The following is an 18,296-nucleotide window of genomic DNA, read 5'->3' on the forward strand; positions in this document are numbered from 1 at the left end:
AAATCGATAACATAATAAAGTACCAATTTGAAATGAAGGCTACACAAACTGAAATGAAGAATAATTTACAGAGAATCAAAAGTAGAGTAGAGGACTCTGAGAATCAAATCAGCAATTTGGAACATGAGGAAACAAATACACCCAACCAGAAGAGCAAAAAGAAAAAAGAATTCAGAAATATGAAAATAGTATAAGGAGCCTCTGGGACAAACAAGAGGCCCAACATTCGTATTATTGGGGTGCCAGAAAGGGAAGAAAGGGCAAGGAATTGAAAACCTATTTGAAAAAATAATTACAGAAAACTTCTCCTACCTGGGGAAAGAAATTGACTTACAAGTCCAGGAAGCACAGAGGGTCCCAAACAAGAGGAACCCAAAGAGGCTCACACCAAGACACATCATAATTAAAATGCCAAAGGTCAAAGACAAAAAGAGAATCTTAAAAGCAGCAAGAGAAAAGCAATTAGTTACCTACAAGGGAGCACCCATACGACTGTCAGCTGATTTCTCAAAAGAAACTTTGCAAGCCAGAAGGGAGTGGCAAGAAATATTCAAAGTGGTGAAAAACATGGAACTACAACCAAGATTGCTCTACCCAGCAAAGCTATCATTTAGAATTGAAGGTCAGATAAAGAGCTTCACAGATAAGAAAAAGCTAAAGGAGTTCATCACCACCAGACCAGCACTATAGGAAAAGTTGAAGGGTCTTCTTTAAGAAGCTAATGAACAAAAGAATCTGATGAACTGAATAGATTCAGAGACACTGACGCATGCAACAGACGATCATATTTCAGAGGGAAGAGGGAAGGGGGGTGGAGGGTGGAAAGAGATTAACCAAAGAAGTTATATGCACATATGCATAACCCATGGACACAGTCAATAACGGGGGCAAGGGGGTGGGAGCGAAGTGGAGGGGATCAATTGGGAAAAATGGGATATCTGTAATACTCTCAACAATAAAGATACATTTTTTAAAAAAATTTATGTAGGTCTTAAACTCTTGTTGTGACACATAAAAGTCAGATGCCGTTCAGCATTTTAAAAATGTCCAAAATATTGCTAATGAAAAGTAAAGACTGAGTACAAAAATAAGGTTTTATAAGGTTGGGCAATTCTTTTATTAAAGAATTAATTAAGTAAACCTTAATTAAATGTCAGATCTAGACATCCATCAAGAGTTTCATTATACTTAACTAAATGACTAGCCTAGCTTTAGTCATTTTGACACAATGCCAAAGATAAATGACTTCACATTAAAATTTTAGTTTTAGTAATCCTTCAAATATATATTTTAACCAAATTACTGTATTGAGTTATTTGGTGTTTGAAATACATTTCTAGTTGAAAACAAAATAAGGATTTATAAGTGTTCACAAATCAGGCTGTACCTAGCTCCTGAAGGCTCCCGATAAATTGTTTTGCATGAATTTACTTGACTTTTTGAAGATTCTTTATGGACTCTGCTAACGTATCCTCAGTACATAGACTAAGAAACTACTTTGATATTAATGAACAATATTAATTTTGCCAAAAGGAAAGAATAAGAAAATAAATAAATGATCCACTCTCAAAGCTCTAATATCTTTTTTTTTTTTTTTTAATTCTTAGACTTTAAAAGTCCTAGCCACAGAACAATAGCTATTAATGGGCTTAACTATAAAAATCAGAAAAAATAAATAAAGCAATGGGAGGCATTAGGCAGCAACCAAGCTGGAGGGTTATGAACACTGAAAGAAGGGAGCAATGAGATGAACCCTACATTCATTCACTCCAGCTTTTTTGGCATCTTTCAAACCATGGCAAAATGAAATAGAGCTTAAACAAAGAGTGAACATCTCGAACATCTCTGGGCAAAGGAATCAAAATCAGAACACAAGGCAGCCAGAACACTTAGGACCTGGGAGTGTGGGAAGGATACCTAAGAAAAAGAAGACACAGAGAAGGAGTCCAAAAAGCTATATAGCCCAGCCTGTGTGGCTCAGTGGTTGAGCACTGACCTATGAAGCAGGAGGTCAAGGTTTGATTCCCAGTCGGGGCACATGCCAGGGTTTTGGGCTCAATCCCCACTAGGGGGCATGCAGGAGGCAGCCAATCAATGACCCTCTCTCATCATTGATGTTTCTCTTTTTCTCCCTTTCCCTTCCCCTCTCTCAGAAATCAATAAAAACATATTTTTTAAAAACCTATATAAAATCATCCTCAGATACTTGGGCAACTCCTGTGTTGAACACATCAAGGATGAGCCTCCAGGATAAGTAGCAGAGAATGGCTCCTAAAAGGTGAGAGACTTTGGTAGTTCAGACTCAATCACAATGAAAAGAACTTAGTGAGCCCTGGCCAGGTGACTCCTTTGTTTGGAGCTTTGTCCCATACACCAAAAGGTTGCGTGTTCGATCCCTGGTTGAGACATGTATGCATAAGGCAATGGATCGATGTTTCTCTCTCACATCAATGTTTCTCTCCTCCCTCTCCTTCCCTCCCTCCTTCCCTCCCTCCTTCCCTCCCTCTCTCTCTCTCTCCCTCCCCCCCTTCCTCTCTAAAATTAAGAAAAAAAACATGTCCTCAGGTGAGGATTAAAAAAAAGAAAATCCCAGGTGAATTTGGTGAATATCCCAGGCTATCAGTTGAGATGATAGAAGACCATACCAAAGAAGTGGGACCTATAATCCCTTACTCTAGGATCAAAGAATAAGGATTTAGGAGTAAGAGTAAGGCTGAAATTAAGCTTCAATAGGACCAGAGTGATTCACTGGTAATTTAACTGTCTTCTATAAGAAAACTTAACAGTCTTAAAAAGAGGACAGGATAATCCAGCACATAAAAGGTATCATTCACAGCATATGGTTTATAATTTTAAAACTGTTAGACATACTAAGAGGCAAGAAAAAGTGACTAATCATCAAGATAAAAAAATAACCAATTAAAGCAGACCCAGGACTGAATCAAAGATAGGAGTTAGCAGAGAAGGACTTTAAAGTAACTATTAATGATAACTAACAGAAAGTAGATGAAAAAAATGGAGAAAACAGATTAAAAAATAAATTTCAACATAGGACTAGAATAAAAAACACCATATCAATATTTGTATTTAAATATAAATGGTTTAAACAAACCAATTAAGACACTCACTTCAGTATCATGATATAGGCAGATCAAACATATCAAAGTTTGAAGAAAAAAAAATAAAGCTCAGCCAGGGTGGCTCAGCAGTTGAGTGTCGACCTATGATCCAAGAGCTCAAAGTTCCATTCCCGGTCAGAGCACATGCCCGGGTTGTGGGCTCCATCCCCGCTGGGGGTTATGCAGGAGGCAGCCAATCAACGACTCTCTCATCATTGATGTTTCTCTCTCTCTTTCTCTCTCCCTCTGCCTTCCTCTCTCTGAAATCAATAAAGGCATATTTTTAAAAAATAATACTAATAAATAAAAATATTTATTGGGCAAACATTAATCAAAGGGAAGTAGGAGAAGCTACTATTAGTATCAGATAAAGTAGACCGCAGAACAACGAAAATTACCAGAGATAAAGACAGACTTTATAAAATAATAAAAGGATTAATCTATGTAGAAGACATAGCAATTTGAAAAATGTGTATGCACCAAACAACAGTTCCATAATGTAAAAAGGTATTTTAAAAAGTGAAGCAACTAAAAGAAATACACAAACCCACAAGTACAGTTGGAGATTTCAACACCCCTCTCTCAACAATTATTAGAACAAATAAGCAGAAAATCAGAAAGGATGTAGAAGAACTCTACCATCTATCAACAGGATATAATTGACATTTATAAAACACTCCATCCACCAACAGAAGAATATACATTCTTTTCAAATGTCCATGGAATACATGTCCACATTCTGACTAAAAGTTAAACCTCAAAGAATTTTAAGAACTGAAATCATACAGAGTGTGTTCTCTGATCACAATGTAATCAAACTAGAAATCATTAACAGAAAGGTAACAGGAGCCTGGCTGGTGTGGCTCAGTGGCTGAGCACAGACCCATGAACCTGGAGGTCACCATTCAATTCCAGGACAGGGGACATGCCCGGGTTGCAGGCTTGATGCCCAGTAGGGGTTATGCAGGATGCAGCCAACCAATGATTCTCTCTCATCACTGATGTTTCTATCTCTCTCTGAAATCAATACAAACATTAAAGGGGAGAAATGGGGGACATCTGTACTATTCTCAGCAATAAAAAAAAATTTAAATAATAAAGATAATAGGGAAATGTTCAAACATTTAAACATTTGGAAACTAAACAATGCACATCAAAATAATTCATGGGTCAAAGAGGAAGTCTCAAGTGAAATTAAAAAAATACATTGACCTGCTCTGTCTTTAGAGTAGCCATTCTCTTTCTCCTCTGTCTCACTGCTTCACTAAGAAACTCTTTCACTTTAAACTCTAAAAAAACCAAAGCATTGAACTGAATGAAAATGAAATACAAAATATCAAATTTGTAGAACATAGTTAAAGCAGTGCTGAGAGGGAAATTTATAGCACTAAATAAATACAATTAGAAAAGAAGAAATGTCTTAAATCAATAATACAAGCTCACATCTCAAGAACCTAGAAAAAGAGCAAAACAAAATGAGCCCAAAGCAAGAAGAAGAAAATAATAAAGAACCGAATATACTTAAATGAAATAAACAGAAAAATTTGAAAACCAAAAGTTAATTCTTTGAAAATATTGACAGTCTTGTAGCTAGACATACCAAGAAAAAAAAGAGAAGACTCCAATTACTAAAATCAAGACCGAGGGAAGGGACAACATTAAAAAAATTTTTTAAATTTTTAAAAAGGATTATGAGAGAACACTATGGGTAACTGTAATGCCAACAAACTAGATAACCTAAATGAATGGACAGATTCCTAGAAAAACAAAAATAAACTACCAAAACCAACTCAAGAAAAAAATAGAAAATCTGAATAAAAGTATAAAACAAGACTGAAGTGGTAAGCAAAAATCTTCCCACCCAACAATCTTACTCCAAGATATATACCCAAGAGAAATGATTGCTTATGTCCATTAAAAGGTACTTAAAAGAATGTCCATAGCAGCTTTATTGGTAACAGCTGAAGTCAGTACACAACACAAATGTCCATCATAGCAGACAATACTAACAAACTGAATTCAGCAGCATATTAAAAAGATTATACACCATGACCTACTGGGTAAAAAATTGTGGGTAACTTAAACTGCAGAAAGTGAAACCACAGATAAGGTTACTGTGCTTTCCCAAAAGCATACTCAAGCATTAATTGTATTTAATTTAGAATCAGGTTAAGAAATTATACAAACTGGAAAAAATTAAAGAAACTGAAAAAATGTTGAACCCAAAACTCTCAAAAGGAAGGAAATAATAAAGATCAGAGCAGAAATAAAATAAAGAATAGAAAAACAACAGGGGAAAAAAATCAATAAAACCAAAAGCTGGTTCTTGGAAAAGATTAACAAAATTGACAAACCCTAGAAAAAAGAGAAAACTCAAATTATTAAAATCAGAAATGACAGTGGGGACATTACTACCAATTCTACAGAAATAAAAAAACATATAAGAGAGAACTATGAACAACTGTATGCCAAGAAACTGGATAACGTAGATGAAATGGACAAATTCTTAGGAACACAAAGCCTACCAAGACCAAATCACAAAGAAAATTCCTGGACCTGATGGCTTCACTGGTAAATTCTACCAAACATTTAAAGAAGAATTAAAATTGCCCGGCCAGGCATGGCTCAGCGGTTGAGCGTCGACCTAGGATCCAGGCGATCAGGGTTCGATTCCTGGTTAGGACACATGCCTAGGTTGCAGGCTCGATTAATGACTTTCTCATCATTGATGTTTCTCTCTCTCTCTCTCCCTCTCCTTTCCTCTCTCTGAAATCAATAAAGGAAGGAGGGAGGGAGGGAGGGAGGGAGGGAAGGAAGGAAGGAAGGAAGGAAGGAAGGAAGGAAGGAAGGAAGGAAGGAAGGAAGGAAGGAAGGAAGGAAGGAAGGAATTAAAATTAATCCTTCTCAAACTTTCCCAAAAAATTGAAGAGGAGGAATATATGAGGCCAGAATTACCGTGATACCAAAGCTAGACAAAGACACCCTACAGGAAAACTACAGACCAATATCCTTTATTTTTTATTTATTTTTTAATCCTCACCAGAGGATATTTTTTTCATTGCGTTTTAGAGAGAGTGGAAGGGAGAGAGAGAGAAACATCAATGTGAGAGAGACATCGATTGCTTGCCTTCCGCACATGCCCCGATTGGGGACAGGGAAGCTGCAACCGAGGTCCCCAGCCCGGGATTCCAGTGCCAGGAAGAGACGTCCCCATAACTTCTGGTTGTAAAAACCAACAAGGATTGTGGTTCAGTGAGAAAGAGGCTGCTGGAGTCCCAGGCAGTTCCTCTTAAAGGGCCCGCACACAAACTTACTCGGACTCACTCCCTCTGAGCTCCAGTGCTGGGGGCAGCAGCTCAAAAGGCACCAGAGACAGATGGGGAGAAATTGAATTGTCTGGCATCAGGGCAAGAGCTGGAAGGGCAGCTTTCTTCAAGAGAGAAGTGTTGGCAGAGGCCATTGTTACTTTTCTGAGTCCTTCCCCTACAGAGCCAGCCAGCGGGTGCCCCATCTGAGTCTCTAACAACCTGGCTAACACACTATTTGCCCCACCCTGGTGATTTCCTGAGACCAGGACCCATCCAACTTGTGGGCCCACCTAAGCTGTTTCCAGTGGCTTTTCCATACAATGGCCTGACTTGGATCATCCTTCAGACTTTCCTAAAATCTCCCAAACAAACATCTGGCCTCAGTGTACCCCATACTATTAAAAGGTAAATAAAATATTATGTATTTCCCTTTCCCTCTTTAGTATTGTACAAAATTTTCAAAATCTACTGATGTCATAGTAAATATTTTTCTAAAAAAATAGTATTAATCCTTAAAGCTTAAACACATATGATCCTTTTTCCCCAAAGAATCTCAAGTGAGTACAATTTAAAATTACCATGCAAGCCTCCATTAAGGCAGTGTGCATCTCATCTGTTTTGTGCTCTTGATCTGCACCAGCATCAAGTAGAAAGCGAACCATATCCAAATGGCCTTCAAAAAAGAACACATATTTTAAAACTATATTTCTAAAGAACCAACTATCAATTTAATACGTACTAAAATGAGGAATCTTTTTCTTTCAGACGTCTATACAAAATTTTAAGAGAATTTATTTTGCATTCAACAGGTAAATCAATGACAGTTTTACAAAGCCAATCCAAAATAATAAACAGGCTGTCAGCAAGGTAGCTAAGTTTTAAAGATTAAATTCACCCAAAGCACATAATTAAAGTTAAGTAAAGTAATAATACTTATTCTTTTATTTAATCTATATAAACTATCAAATCAAAACATTAAAATCAAATAGAATGCCAGGTAAAGTATGTTTGGATCATTTTTCATAAAAACAGCTTCAAATTATAACCATAAACTCACTGTGGCAATGAACAGGCACAGAAAACTCCATCAAAATAATTTCAACCCTCTTGACACATTTAATATAAAAAAAGCCTTAGCCCAGCAGGGCGTGGCTCAGCGGTTGAGCATCGACCTAGGATCCAGGCAATCGGGGTTTGATTCCTAGTCAGGCCACATGCCCGGGTTGCGGGCTCGATCCCCAGTCGGGCGTGCAGGAGGCAGCCGATCAATGACTCTCTCATCATCGATGTTTCTCTCTCTCTCCCCCTCTCCTTCCCTCTCTCTGAAATCAATAAAGATATATTTGAAGGAAAAAAATAATAATAATAATAAAAAAGCCTTAATAGTCAATAAGAAAAAGACAGACTCCAGTAGAGAAATGGATGAAGGACATAAAGTGGTAATTTTTTAAAATGCAAATGAATATAAAACTAATGAAAAAACATTCAACTTTCCTATTAAACAAATGCAAATTAAAATGACACACCATTTTTTAATATCAAAATGGCAAATATTAGAATGATAATAACCATTGGTGTTGGTGAGAGTGTAGGGTAGGTAGGGTAAAGGGTACTCTCAAACACTGCTGGTGGGAGTGTAAATTGGTTCAACCCTTCTATAACGCAATTTGGCAATATGTATCAAAAGCCTTAAAAATGTCCAGCCCGGTCGGGCGTGGCTCAGTGGTTGAGCATCGACCCAGGATCCAGGCGATCAGGGTTCGATTCCCGGTCAGGGCACATGTCAGGGTTGCGGGCTCAATCCCCAGTCGGGGGCATGCAGGAGGCAGCTGATCAATGACTCTCTCATCATTGATGTTTCTCTCTCTCTCTCCCTCTCCTTTACTCTCTATGAAATCAATAAAGATATATTTAAAAAAAAAAATGTCCATATCCTTTGACCCAGCAATTCCACTTCCCAAAATTTATCCTAAGGAAATAATCAGAGATCAGGCAAATATGTCTGCACAAGGATGTTACCACAGTGTTTTTAATAATAGTGAAAAACTGGGAACAATTCATGTGTCCAAAAATGGGCAATTATGGTGCATCCATTTGATGTACTTGACAGAGACTGCTAGTTCCCTGCTCAGTATTCATTCTCTCAATGTTCCCTAATAAGAAAACTCTGATTTTATCTTAATGGCAACTTGCCTGACTAAAGACTACATTTCCCAGCCTCCCTTGCTGCTATGTGTAGCCAATGAGATGTAAGTGGAAGCTAGCTATAAGGCAGAACTGCTAGGAAGACTTCTTAAAGGTAGCTTCCAATTTGCCCTTACCCTTTTCCTCCTTCCTAGAATATGTTGGGGCCATAGCTACCATCTTGGTAACCTTGAGGGTAGAAACCACATACTAGGATGGTGAAGCAAAAAAACAGAATGCTGAGATCTAGATAATAATGGAACTGCCATACTAGTCCTAGATACCCTAACCCTGGGCTTGTTTTAAGAAAAAGAGAAAAAGCTTCTCTTTTGTTCAGATTATTATTAATTTAGGTTTTGCAGCCAAATCCACTACTAAATCCAATAGTGAAACACTATGTAACCATCAAAAGTTGTATTACAAAAATACTGAGATGGCAAAATGTTCATGATGCACTGCTAAATAAAATAAGCAGACTATAAAATAGTGTTAGAATATGATTGTATGACTTAAAAATACAGGCATACCTCATCTTACTGCGCTTCACAGATGTGGCTTTTTTCTTTTTTTACAAATTAAAGGCAAGACCCTCTACCTGCAAAAAGATTACAGCTTGCTTTATAGCAAGGCTGCTTTATTGCAGTTGTCTGAAACTGAACCTGCAATATCTCAGAGGTATGCCTGTGTATATATATTTGCTTATAAATATACTTTTAAAACACACTGGAAATAAATACACTAAAATATTGTTTACATGCTTTTTAAATCTTTAGATGGTAGCATTACATGTCATTATAAAATTTCTTCATGCTATTCTGTATTTTTCAGGTTTTCTGTATCAAGTGTGATTATATTATTTGAATGTGTATTATTTTTTAAATAAAGGCTAGAAAAATTGTATAAAACAAAAGTCATTAAAGAATGGAAACCCTCTAAATCTGTGCTAAGAGTTGGATGACTTTATAGCTAATTGAATCAATCTGAATTAAAGTAATACAGAAACATACATTGTGACACTATACTTTAGGAAATATAGGCTAAAATGTACTTTCTATATAATCTCTTATAAGCTACATAATTTTATAGCACAAGGAAAACATAAGCAATATAAAATTAACTCAAATACTCAATACTTAAATATTCAAAGTTGTTATTTTAAAAAAACCTAGTCATACATATATAGAGTACCTTTGTAGCAGGCAAGTGTAAGAGCACTTTCTTTGAATTCATTAGAATGAGTGTTGATGCCTGCCCCATGATCTAGAAGAACTCTCGCAACTTCCACATGGCCTGCACTGGCTGCTTCCATTAAGGGGGTATGTCCATTTTCATTATGATCTTCTATATTTGCACCTTCATTAAGTAGCACTTTTACAATGTCAACAAATCCTCCAGCACAGGCATAAGTCAATGCAGTGTTTCCTAACAAAGAACAAAAGATATACAAAATCATGATAGAAGGGATACAATTATAATTATGTTACTGCTTTAATTCTACCTCTTCCTCTATATAAAGGAATAAACTATCATCTCAAGTTTTGTTTTTTTTTGTACTGGTTAGAAGCATCATCTTAAATTTCTTACTAATTAAAAGGTTTATTATAAATAGGCCAATTTACCTCTGTTCACATTTCCTTAGCTCAAGATTAAGTATCATCGTGAAAAATTACTTTCAATGTTATTTTTATCTAAAATATTCTAATATACCAGTTAAAATTATTCCTTTTGCCCGGCCGGCGTGGCTCAGTGGTTGTGCATCAACCTATGATCCAGGCGACTGCAGTTTGATTCCCGGTCAGGGCCCGTGTTTTGGTTTCAATCCCCAGTCAGGGGTGTGCAAGAGGCAGCCGATTAATGACTGTCTCATCATTGATGTTTCTCTCTCTCTTCCTCTCCCTCTCAAATCAAAAAAGATATATATTTTTTAAAATTATTCCTTTTTCCTTCAACACTGCATAATTTTCAAACATTTAATTTTCTATGTATATTCATTTCTTCATTTTCTTTTACCTCTCGTTTATCTTTACAGATTTATTCATAAGACAATTCATTGTTTTAGGTACATTTTCTGTCTGAAACATATCTTCCATCTAAATTTAGTGACCTAGTGAGACAGATATAAATTGCCCTCAGCATAACTCCTTCAAAAGAAAAATATCTTTAAAAGGTCATTATCCCTTGGTTTACCACTTATTTCTTTCCTGACTTTGTTTTGAGGATTTTCATTAAAGGCGGTGGGGAAATGGATTAACCAACCAACAGGATGAGACTAGAGAAGAGCAAGAAAGCTATCATTTCAGAACTCAATTTGTTCAGAATTCAACTATTTAATCATCTCAGACATTATGTGTATTAATATTAGTTGCCTTCTAGGAAGTCTTGCTCATTTTAAAAATAAATTAGGCTACATTTAACATTTACTTAATTGCATGGCTTTCATTATTTAAATCTCTTTTTAAACCATTTGGTTGTCTCACTAAATCCAAGGAATTTCACTACTAAAACTATCCCTATAACTCAAGACATACAACCAAGGCTCTTCTTCCTGTCTATGAGTCTGGAAAGCATTAATAAATAAAAGAGTAGCCCCCACCCTGGCCGGCATTGCTCAGTGGTTAGAGCGTCAGCCCATGCACTAAAGGTTCTTGGGTTCCATTCCCGGTTAAGGGCATATACCTGGGTTGCAGGTTCCCCACCCCGCTATGGGGGAATGTGGGAGGCAACCAATTGATGTGACTTTCTCACATCATGTTTCTCTCTCTCTCTCCTCTCTCTTCCCCTTCCTCCCTTTATTCCACTCTCTCTAAAAACAATGGAAAAAATATCCTCAGGTGAGGATAGAAAAGAAAAAAAAATAGTAGTCCTTAGTAGAGTAGCTTTCATGCTCCCATTAGACTAGCTTATTAGTAAATGCATTCAGTACATGTGACATGAAAAACCTTATGGGTAAATACTCTCAGGTTAAGCTATAATCTAAAGTCATGGGAGCTATATTTAAATGAGATAAATTATGAGATACAATTCATAAGTTTGTCTCTTTATACGATGCATATCATTGAGGTAGAAAAAAAATTGGCCCCTACAGAAAAACTGTCACTCTTACCAAACAAAATCTAAATAGGGTTTAAAGACTTTTGAAGATATCAAATTAATCTGTATTTTACTCAGAAATTCTAAACAAGGGCTAAGATTTTTCAGTAGGTTTACAACTGGTTTTCCCTAGGAATCAAATTTTTATCTCTCAGATTATAATTAATTATATCAATTTATTTTCCTCAAATTCAAACATCATTTTCTATGTACCTGTTGCAGATTGGGAGTTGACATTGGCATCATGAAGAAGTAATAATTTCACAATATCTAAATACCCTCCACTGGATGCTGCCATTAGGGGAGTTATGTCTCCTTTAGTCCCTCGGTCTTCAACATCAGCATGCATAGCAAGCAATACCTTTAAAACACATACACACAGAGAAATTACCAATTCTTACTATTAACATTATTTCTAGAGTACATACTAAATCTGGGAAAATATGCTTTTAGAGTGGGGGTAAGAAAAAATAAAAATAATCACCTTTGGGAAAATATGTCAGTGTTCACTGCTCAAAACACCAAGTTAGATGCTATATTTTTACAATACCATTACATATTAATCTTTAAGTACATAATCACATTAGCCATCCTATTATAAAATGGAACTGCTCTTGTCAAAGAATTTGTTATGCTTGGGATAATCTAGTAAGAGAACAGCAAAACTACACTCACAAGATAGAAACTGATAAACTCATGGCCATTTCCCAGTATTGCTCTAACAGAAGGAAAAAACTGAAAAGAACTGGGGTAATCTGGCAAAATGAAAATAAATCATCACTTTCTATTATAGCTGTGTATTATTTCCAAAGACAAATTTAAAATACTATTTCTATGTGTTTATTCATTAGGACTAGCTTTGAGTAAGTGGCAGAAAAATGGACCATACCTAGTTGCATGTATAGGCAACAAATTAATTATATATCAGTTTCCATTTTAAAAACCTACTGCCAAAAAGGAAAGACCTTGGCCTATAATTATAATTTTTTATTAATGATTAAAATAAAACATCAAAACCCTTTGATAATTTTAATCACCAAAGATTATCTTTGCTTACTTGTGCTAACTCATAATACCCTGCTGAACAAGCCAAACACAGCAAGCTTTCTCCTTCTTCTGTATGTTCATTTACACTTCTGCCTTCATCTAGCAATTTACGAACAGCATTTACATCCCCATCTGAACAAGCTTCTGCCAGACTGCGACTGAAAACAAAATTATAAACAATTAACGAACACAGAAAGACTCAGGGTTCCATGATAATAAATTACATTAAGTATAAATAGTCATAAATAGAAAAATATTGATATAGTAAAAACAAAAACTGTATGAACATCTTGTTTACTAAGCATCTTGTTTTATCTTTCAAAATTTCCTAACATATTGTCATATTAATTTTAAATAAAGTTTTTTAAAGCGTTAGATGCACAAGTTTTTAAACTACACTATACTAGTGTAATGACTTCCAAAGACATTTGGAATATAATTCTATTGCTCATCATTTTATTTGGTAACAGTAGAAGGTGAAAATCTAAGTAAAAATTTTATTGTAGAATAATTAACAAAAATCAGTGAATCTTAAACTTAATGTGCATACAAATCACCCATGTTTCTTATTAAAATGCAGATTCTACTTCAGTAGATCCAAGCTGCGGGTCTGAAATTCTGCATTTCTATTAAGCTCTGAGGTGATGCTGATACTGCTAGTACATGGACCATATTTGAGTAGCAAGCATCTAGATTATTGCATTAGCAACCCATTTCATTTATTATTTTCCCCCAGTTTTATTGAGATGTAATCGGCATACAGCACTGCAAAAGTTTAAGGTGACTTGGCTTACATATATTATGAAATGACTACAATAAATTTAGTTAACATCCATCGTCTCATTTAGATAGAAAAAAAAAGTGAGTTTTTTTTTGTTGTGATGAGAACTCTTAAGATTTACTCTCTTAGCAACTTTCAACCATTTCATTTATTATTATTCAAGCAGTCAATTTAGAGTTTACTCCTATAACTATTAGGAAAAGTAACTTCCTTAGTCATGGAAACCAGATCTTATTCTGTTTCATTTCTCACACTCTAGTATAGTATATTCCACAAGAGTGCTCAATGAATGAGTAGAATGTAAGAATAAAAATATGATATCCATTTTTATATCCATACATTATATATACATTTATATATCAACTTAAAATATAGGAGTGGACAAAAGTAGGTTTACAACTTTTCGTACAAGAAAAGACATGCAGGTTATGATTATTACAATAGCTTTATTGACTCAAAAGAATGTCATAATGGCACAGTAAACCTATTTTTGCCTACCCTGTATAATATTTGGCTAAAGTTTATAAGCCCCTCCAAAAGATGTATTTAACAAAAATTTGCCACTCAAGAAAACATCTAATTTCTGGCAGAAGTTATTAAATACATACGTGTCTATTTGTCCTGCATTGTGGCCGTTTTCTGCTTTCATTCGTGTCAGTGCAGCAGCAGCTTCATCCAGCGCACAACTTACTGAGGATGTCAATCTCCGGAGTACCTCAGGATCTGCAAAAGCTTTACCATCAGCAGTTGACAATTTGCCAATTCCTTCAGTGTGCGTCAATCAATCAGAAGTGCAGGGGAAGAAAACCATAAAAGTGCAAATTGTAATTACATTTCTAAACACGATTAGCTAGGGCAAAAATGGCATAGTCTCCATGTATAAGGTTGAAAGAATAGTAGGCTGATAATTTCAATTTTGCCACTAATGTCAAAAGGCCATCCATAACCACCTATGTTCTAGTCTTTCCATCTTTACAATCAATGCACATATATTAATTTGTCCTCTACCTAACTCCAAATGTAACTCAATATGATGCTTATTTTGGCAAATAAATGAGATTTCTTTCAAAGTATACAATCACACCATAAGGTCTCTAGTATGGAATCCTATTTGTCTAGACTGTAGCAATAAAGGGGACATTCTGTAATGTTACAACAAACAACCTAATAGTTTCTTCCTTTGGCCTAATAGCCACTTACAGCCATCTTCTAGGGCCACGTTGTAAATTTAAAGAAATTCATTCTTATTTTTAATATTTATTATTTGCTTATGATGTGCCAGACACAAGGGAGACAAAAAGGAATAAGGCATAGTTTCTGTCCTCACAGCCTGCACAATCAGGTAGGACTATCAGATGTCTAAGTTGGCAAAGAAATAATTTCCTCCAGAATCAGTAAAGAATCAGTGACTACTGTAACAGAAAATTTTGTTGACAATATCACTGCCTGTCACTACTGAAGATGAGAGAAAAACAGTAAATAAACTTTCGGAGAGCAGCAATAAAAAATGGGAAAACTTGCCCAATAAGATATAAAATGTATTATGATGCTACAAATTACAACAGTATGATACTTTCATAGAAAAAAGATAATTATATCAAAGATATAGAGACACCCCCCCAAAAGATCCTAGATCATTTGTGAATTCAACATATGATAAAGGTGACATTTCAAATCAGTGTAGACAGTAGGGCTTATTTCATAAACACTGTTCAGAAATTGGCTACCACTTGAAAATTAAGATCTCTAATTCACACCATTCACAAAAATAAATATCAGATAGACTTAAGATCTAAATGTAAAAAAAAATAAAACTTGAGAAGTACTATTATATACTGTGTAGTATTTTTCTAATGCTGATGGGAATGGGGGGACTTTTCTAAACATGAGCCCAAATCCTAAAAGCCATGAAGTAAATGACTAGTAAATGTGATATTAATCATTTTTAATTTCTGTAAAAATTCCTATTTAATTAAAGACACATAAATAAAATTAAGGCAAAATCAAAACTGGAAAAATTAACACCCAATGAATTTATATCATTTATAAAGAGCTACCATACAATTTACTGATAATATTAAATAAATGCAAACAATGGAACTGAAAACAAAAATTGAGGTGTGAAGCCCTCTCAAAATCTCTTGATAGGAATTTTTATTGGTAGAAACTTGGGGGATCAAATTTGACAACAGTCATCAAAATTTTAAATGCAAATATCTCTGACCCAGTGATACCACTTCCTAGGAATTTTTCCTGTAAAGATACTGGCACAAGTAAGAGAAGTTAGATATATGTTAACTACAACATTATTTGTGATATGAAAAAATTAGAAATATCCCTCAACATATTGGTAAAATAAATTATGGTGTATCTAAGCAACAGAATATTATCTTACCCCTTAAAAGAAAGAAAAAGGTCAACATACGTGTTATGGAAAGATGCCCATAATAAATTAAGTGAAAAAAAGAAAATTATATTTTATATAGTATGGTCCTACTTCATTAAAAAAATTATGTATATTCAAACATATACATGTATTTATATAACAAGGGGGAAAAAGTCGACACTTATATGTGAACCTTGACAAAGGGAAGGTTACAGTCTATTAATACATTTCATATTGCTTTAGCTATTTTAGAATATGCATTACACTTATAATTTAGAAAAGAATTTTTAAAAATTCTTGAAATGGCCTGAATTCTTAATTTTCTCTATGAATCTCAAAAAATCTTAAAGAAAAAAATATACTTTCATTTTTATTTTTTTAGTTAAAATAGTGTCAAGAATTCTATCTTCCTTAAGAAGCCTAGCAATGTCTAGCACATTCTCATAATTAAAAACACAAATATGTCTAAAAATTCCTCTTAATTGTAATAGGTGCAACACAATATCCAAAAAGCAAATGAAAATACTAAAGCACAAAAAGAAACTATTTACTAAACAACTGACTTGCACAGGACTTAGGAGGGAGTACATCATCTTAAAAAACATCTGACAGTATCTTTGACAAAATATTACATCCAACAATGTCTGGAGTTTAAATTGTCAAAATACACATTTTAAAATTCAACAGTTTCTTACACCTCCTGGAAGACAAAAGTCATAATTTTCAAGGTTTTCTCTCTAAGAATATGAGTATGAAAAACAAGCAAGTCTAAGTTATCTTCATGAACCAAAAGAGAAAAGGGGGAAAGAAAAATGCTTGAAAAGAGCCAGTCCTGAGTGAGAATCATGAGGTATCCAGAAAAATGAGAAATGAATTTAAAACCCTTACTTAGAGGTCTGAAGTAGTACTCACAACATGAGTCAGCCTAAACTGAAGGGTAAAGATGTACTACCACTAAAAACCTGGTCTGGAAAAGGAAAGGAAATTAGTCCAGAGAAGATTTGGAGAAAAGAAATGTCTTTTCTCCACATTTCTCTCTGCTATAAGCAAAATGTAAGGTTCCAAAGCACAGAAAAAAAGAGGGTGGCCATGGCACTCCCGTTTCAGAAATCTTATCTAGTAGATCCCTAAATCACAAACAGGAGACTCAAAAGAAATCAGACTAAAAGGGAGGGCTACCCAGTAAAACCCCTGCGATATTCATACCTTTTTTTTTTTTTTGTAATTACTAGTCCTGCCCTAAATTAAACAGTCTTCTGCTGGATACTTACATATTTTGTTCAATCTATTTTTAAGTTTGTATCAATTCCAAAGAGACATTAGATGGACTAAAAATCAATCTGCTAAAAATGGTACCTATTCTCTTTCTTAACAGGATTAAGTTAAAGGAATAACAAGATGGTATCAAGTAAACACATTCCTAACATACTACATCTTTCTAAGAATAATATAGAAATGCTCAATTTCTTTTAGCTCCTACTTTTCCCTGTCATTATTTGGTCAAATGTAACATTGCCTATTTCCTTCAATATGAAATGTGTTAAAAGGCTGCTGTGATTTTCCTGAATACCTATCTTTAATATTATGTTTATTAAAGTACGGTTGACCCTTCAACAACACGGGTTTAAACTGCACAGGTCCACTTAAACGCAGATTTTTTTCAAGAAATATACAGCTGGCCCATCATATCCCTGTGGTTTTGCATCCACAGATGTTGAGGGCTAACGGCATGCATTGTTCTGTGCCATTTTATATAAGGAATTTGACCACCCATGGATTTGGTATCCCCAGGAAGTCCTGGAACCAAACCCCACAGATACTGGGAAACAACGGAATTTTAGGGGATTCAAAAGTTATACATGGATTTTTTACTGTGTGGGGGTTGAAACCCCTAACCTCCTGGTTGTTCTAGAATCAACTGTACTCAGAAACTGAATGAAATTTTCTAAACTTTTAAAAACTTTTATTTTGTATTTTCTGTGTTTTAATAGCTTTAACACGGCCTAAGGTGTGTGTGTGTGTCTGTGTGTATATATATATGGCCCTATATACACAAGTGTCTAAGCACCATTTTAAAAAATAAGTTGTAAATTCTTCCAGATTAAATTCTTATGTATGTGTAATGTGCACATATATTTATATTAAATAAATAAATAAATAAATAAAGGAAGTGGCACCAAAGTGAACATCTCAAAAGAAATAATACAAATACCAGAAAGGGTTAACTTTCTTCTTAAAGTACAATTTTAGGAGATAAAAGGTTTTCATTACAGTATAATGGAAATTTTGCGTAGCAAATAATGTGCAGGTTGTAAAATAAAATAGTGATAAGTACATATTATTCTGAGAAAGCATGCTTATCACGAATATTTCTTTTCTGC

At 34.8% G+C, this 18,296-nt stretch overlaps 1 protein-coding gene across 20 annotated transcripts in view; it reads right to left on the reverse strand.

Annotated features, from left to right (window-relative positions):
- LOC308556839 (ankyrin repeat and KH domain-containing protein 1) overlaps positions 1-18,296 on the reverse strand; it is a gene marked incomplete at its 3' end in the record, with an annotated part of 119,112 nt that overhangs the window by 74,662 nt on the left and 26,154 nt on the right. For 16 of the 20 annotated variants that reach the window (XM_081136497.1, XM_081136500.1, XM_081136507.1 and 13 more), the window contains exons 3-7: positions 14,138-14,294; positions 12,759-12,906; positions 11,915-12,062; positions 9,800-10,033; positions 7,006-7,100 (exon numbers count right to left, since the gene is read on the reverse strand). In XM_081136497.1, coding sequence (XP_080992623.1) covers positions 7,006-7,100; positions 9,800-10,033; positions 11,915-12,062; positions 12,759-12,906; positions 14,138-14,294 — 782 coding nt within the window. The remainder of the gene's footprint in view (positions 1-7,005; positions 7,101-9,799; positions 10,034-11,914; positions 12,063-12,758; positions 12,907-14,137; positions 14,295-18,296) is intronic. The other 4 variants (XM_081136501.1, XM_081136510.1, XM_081136503.1 and 1 more) reach the window with 1 other exon arrangement.

Source organism: Miniopterus schreibersii (genome assembly GCF_964146895.1).
Source record: "Miniopterus schreibersii genome assembly, chromosome: 4".
NCBI classification, from domain to species: Eukaryota; Metazoa; Chordata; class Mammalia; order Chiroptera; family Miniopteridae; genus Miniopterus; species Miniopterus schreibersii.